General features: G+C 40.8%; 1 protein-coding gene across 1 annotated transcript; it reads right to left on the bottom strand.

The window, feature by feature from the left end:
- Positions 1–2,030: 2,030 nt before the first annotated feature.
- LOC140128632 (olfactory receptor 6F1-like) lies at positions 2,031–3,017 on the bottom strand. Its single transcript, XM_072150329.1, has one exon. It carries the CDS (start codon positions 3,015–3,017, stop codon positions 2,031–2,033), a length of 987 nt encoding a protein of 328 aa, XP_072006430.1.
- Between the last annotated feature and the right edge of the window lie 1,835 nt (positions 3,018–4,852).

The raw sequence follows: 4,852 nt of genomic DNA on the forward strand, positions 1-4,852 counted from the left end.
ACAGAACGAGTTTTGCGCTTGGGCTAAGCACTTCCTCTGGTTCACGAGCAAGCACCATCTTTTTAACGTTCGAAAACCGTCTTTACCCCCTGAGGGAATCGATACTTACCATTGGGAACTGCTCATCCATACACTGGAGGAGGAAACAGAGCCACGAACGCGGCTGTAGAGGAAGAGGTCCACAAAAAGAAGCCACACCTAGGAGTTGTGCCCTAGATGTACAACTGCCCAAGGTTAGTAGTTCTAAGCATTTAATTTCATTTACCTACCAAAAGAATAATACACTATAGGAGAGCCCTTTGTGTTTTTTTGTCCCCTACTCTCTCCAGTTTATGGTCCATGAGGAGGCTCTTGTGGACTTACAACATGGGGCAACTGTAATGATATGGAACAGAGTAGTAAACTGTCATGGGGATGACTCTAGGGTTTGGTCAACCACTATCCCCCTGTGGTGTAACACTCTCCTACCTGAGTTGTACTCCCTGCCAGATTTTGAATTAGGAGTGTGTAAAATACCTTATTCAGTTGTACTAGAATGGGATTCTTAAGATATTTGCATTTCTTAGACAAGAGTTTAATCTGCTAGGACTAGATTTTGCAAAATCTACCTCTATCTTCTATCATTTTAAAGTAATTACACATGACTGGCGCTCAACATTTATCATTGACCAGTTGATAAAGGTCACATGGCTTCCACGAGTATGTCTGACCCCTGTGTGTCTGCGTAAGATATGCAGTCTCCCCTCTTATTTGTGTACTAGATGTGGGGAGAGTACGGGAACCTTTTTCCACATGGTTTTGGAATGCCCATCCTTTCAGGATTATTGGATGGACATTCGATTTAGTGTTTGGGTCTCCCAGGTGTTTGTTCCCCTTGGGTGTGTATTCTGGGTCTGCTTATGGACTTTATTCAGGCTATGTTTGAGAGGTCTCTTTTTCATCTACTAATGTTTCATGGTAGGAAGGTGATCTTGTTAATTTGGAAGCCTCCTTACTTTCCCATGTTTTCTAAATGGATCTCACTGATGTATTCAGATCTTTTGGCTTCCCGGATGACATTGAGGAGTAGCTTCTATACGTGTGTACATTGTGTATATGGCTGTGTGAGTGTGCATTTTCTGCCCTAAAGAAAGGGGGACTATTTTAACTCAGTTTTTTCATCACTGGTTGATGTAATTATCCTATGGCAATCCTTTCATTCTGATTGTATGATCTTCAGTTTTTTGCTTCAGTTTTTGTCAGCCAAAGCCCATAGTTGTTAAACACTGCGAAAAGGTGCCAATCTTTCCATTATACCTGACCTCTCTATAGCTAATAAAGAGTCTCCATTTGGTTCACAAGAACTTGTACAAATTGTAGGAGAGAGAGAGTTATATTGGAATATTCTGGTGGAATATTCTAGGGCATTTTGGGCAGACAGGGATGTTTTTGGAATAAATCTTCCAGCCATTTGGGAGGATTCTTCTGGAGACTTCCATTGTGGTGATAATGGAATGGTGGGGCCATGAAACACAGCTGCAGACAAGGGTAGGGTGATGTAAACCGGTGTTGTGTTGCCAAAGTAAACAATTGACCATTGTACTGTATATATTGTATTGTAAATTAGTTTTGTTGTAACAGTCAACTTCTTCATTTCATATATATACCATCTCAACTCCGACACAAATAACTGAAGACCTAATGGACATGTGAACTGGGACTGCCAGGCAATAAGATGGATTTATATGAGAACATGGCAGACAACTCATCATAACCCGTGAGAGGGTTATACACAGATATCTTGATTTGGATGGAAAAAAGGTAACCGTGTCTGAAAATCAAAAGTGGCAGTGCTTCTTACAATAAAACACTACATTTTGTCAGAGGGAATCATATCCTGCCATATATATTTTCAACAGTAATGAGGAGACCAAAGTTTTGGCTGATATTCAGGTTTTGATGTTAAGTCTCAAGTGGAAAAGCGGATGAAGAGCCACCAACCAGCGTTTTACACCCACTGCTAACATCCACCATTGGTGCTAGCAAAGTCATCAGCAGCATTTAAATGCCACTTGCACATGCACGCCACCATTTGTCCGTATATCAAACTGCAATAAATTCACCAAAACAAGTCTTATCTCTTCATTCCTCAAGCTGTAGATGATTGGATTCAGTAGAGGAGTAACAACAATGTATAGAAAAGAAATAAGTTTGTTGATAGCCAAGGTTTCTCCATCAGCTGGGACCATGTAGATGGAGATGAGGGTTCCATAGTACATGGTTACGACAGTGAGATGGGAGCTGCAGGTGGAGAATGTTTTCTTCTTTCCTTTTGGTGAAGAGATCCCAAAAATTGTTATAAAGACAGAGACATAGCTGATAATAACCAAGACAAAGGGGATGATTATAATTATGATCGAGAGAATCATGATCTCCAACTGCAAGGCCAACTTGTAAGAGCAGGAAAGTTTGACAAAAGGGACAAGATCACAAAAGAAATGGTCAATCACATGGGGTCCACAGTAGTGAAGCTGAGAAAGAAACACTAAAGTGATCTGGATAAGCAGAAAGCCAAAAACCCAGCAATAAATGACCAATGAGTGCTGAAGCTTGGTGTTCATGATGCTGCTGTAATGTAGTGGGAGGCAAATGGCCAAGTAGCGGTCGTAAGCCATGACTGTGAGAAGGTGACATTCTGCACATCCAATGGCACAATACAGGTAAGTCTGGATGATACAACCCCAAATGGAGACCATGGCTCCTTCCAGCCATATAACACGCAGCATGTTAGGAACTATAACCGTCAAGAACACAGATTCTATGACGGACAACTGCTGGAGGAAGAAGTACATGGGAGAATGGAGCTGGGGCTTGATGGACACCAACACCATGACCATAGCATTTATTAGAAGAGTCAAAATGTAAAGCAACAAAATCATGACAAATAGGAAAACTGCCCAGTATCCAGTTATTTCCGGAAACCCCAAAATCAAGAATCCAGTTGTGAGGTTCCTGTCATACATTATGAGTTTCTCCATAGTCTCATCAATTACACATTTTCATTTTGTATAAAGACAAATTCTGCACCAATCATCTTGGATCTATCTATGTTCCTATGAATCCTGATGAAGCCCGGGCCTTATTCCAACGTCCTCTCTGTACAAGATCCACGATAGAGCAGTAAGCAATGTCTTCTTATTGGTTTATTATAATTTAATGAATCGCATTAATATTTCATCCTGGATAAAGATTCTGATGTAAGAGATTCTTACACGTGTATGTAACTTAGTCCAAGCAAATACTGAAAAACTATTTTCTGTTTGTAATTTTGAGTAATGACAAAACAATTATTCAAGTAAAATTTAGAGACATTCAAGATGAAATGAATTATTATGAATAAATTAGCATAAAACAATTATTATAGGCTTTTATTTTGCAGGTACAATACTCAACAATATAATTCCTGTTCGGACTGACCACCATAAAGTCATTTTCCATTTCCCTCTTACTCAGTGCTTTGCATTTATGAAGTAATGAAGGAAAGGGTTTCCTCTTTCCACATGGAGAACTTTACATTCACCAGTATCAAAGGAAATTTATCAGCAGGATCGAGAAATGTAAACACTTACACACTTACCTGTAGGTGTGCTCCCCCTCTGACAGGATCTGCTCTTCTTTTAGCTCCTTAAGTTATACAAAAGAATTTAAGTTTATACACATGAGCCTGAGGGGCTCCATAGCTGTAAATTGTGCGCACCACCTACGTGGCTTGGAAGGAGATGTTGTAGACAGGTTGTTTACCTGCACAGAGGAGCGTATAATTAAAAGATGACAGAGTCGGAGCCCCTGAGGCACATTTACATAATTCTAAAAGCCTTTAAAAAAAAATATAAGGGCATAAGGAGCTAAGTGAAGAGCAGCTCCTGCCAGAGGGGACACAAATCAGCATGTATTGATCCTTTTGGGAAATTTCCATTAAAGGGAACCTATAGTCCCCTGTATCTTTTGCTTGCTTTTTATTACTCAAATATGTAAATTTTCTTAAGTGGCTACTGGGGCGTGGAGTAGCCAGAGCTACTCCACGCCCCAGTAGCCTCTTTGTTCCTTCTACGAAAAATCTTTGTCATGCAGCTGCTCGTAGCTGCGTGCCCTCACCCGAAGCTGGAGCCACTGGGCATGCGCAAAAGGCAGGATTCTCGGACGAGGGCGCACAGCTCCTTGTAGCTGCGCACCGAAGATTTTTGGTTGGAGGAACAAAGAGGCAACTGGGGTGTGGAGTAGCCGTGCCATGTAGCCTCAGCTCCGGCTACTCCACACCCCAGTAGCTGCTTAAAAAAATTTACGTCCTATAGATGTATCTACCACCCGATCTACCTTTATAGGTAGATATGTGGTGGCAGGTTCCCTTTAACCATCAATTGCTTTGATGGATAATCTGATATATTTAGTGTTATGACTTAGTAGACTTAAATTGTGATCCCTTACATATGCAACCCCCTCCAACACTGACATCTGTGGTCCTTCTCTAATAATGGTAACCCATCCATAGATATACCCCATGGTCTCACACAAGTAATGGTGACCCATCTGATAATGTACCCTGTGGTTCCCCACTAGTAATGGTAACCTATCTGGTATTGAACCCTGTGATCCAGTCTTCACTGTTAATGTTTGTCTGTGATGGTTATTACCTGAGTTTCAGCTACAGCGATATTTTCCAAATCAATGTTATTATTCCCCATCTTATCCATATTATCTCTACCCTATTGGGTTTAGAAGGTATTTATGTGTTTAGGACCCCCTGTGAATTTTCACACAGGGGCCATTATGTCTCTTGTTAAACTGCAAAATTGTTAAACTCTCTTATGATCTC

The sequence above is a fragment of the Engystomops pustulosus genome, chromosome 4 (assembly GCF_040894005.1).
Source record: "Engystomops pustulosus chromosome 4, aEngPut4.maternal, whole genome shotgun sequence".
Classification (NCBI taxonomy): domain Eukaryota; kingdom Metazoa; phylum Chordata; class Amphibia; order Anura; family Leptodactylidae; genus Engystomops; species Engystomops pustulosus.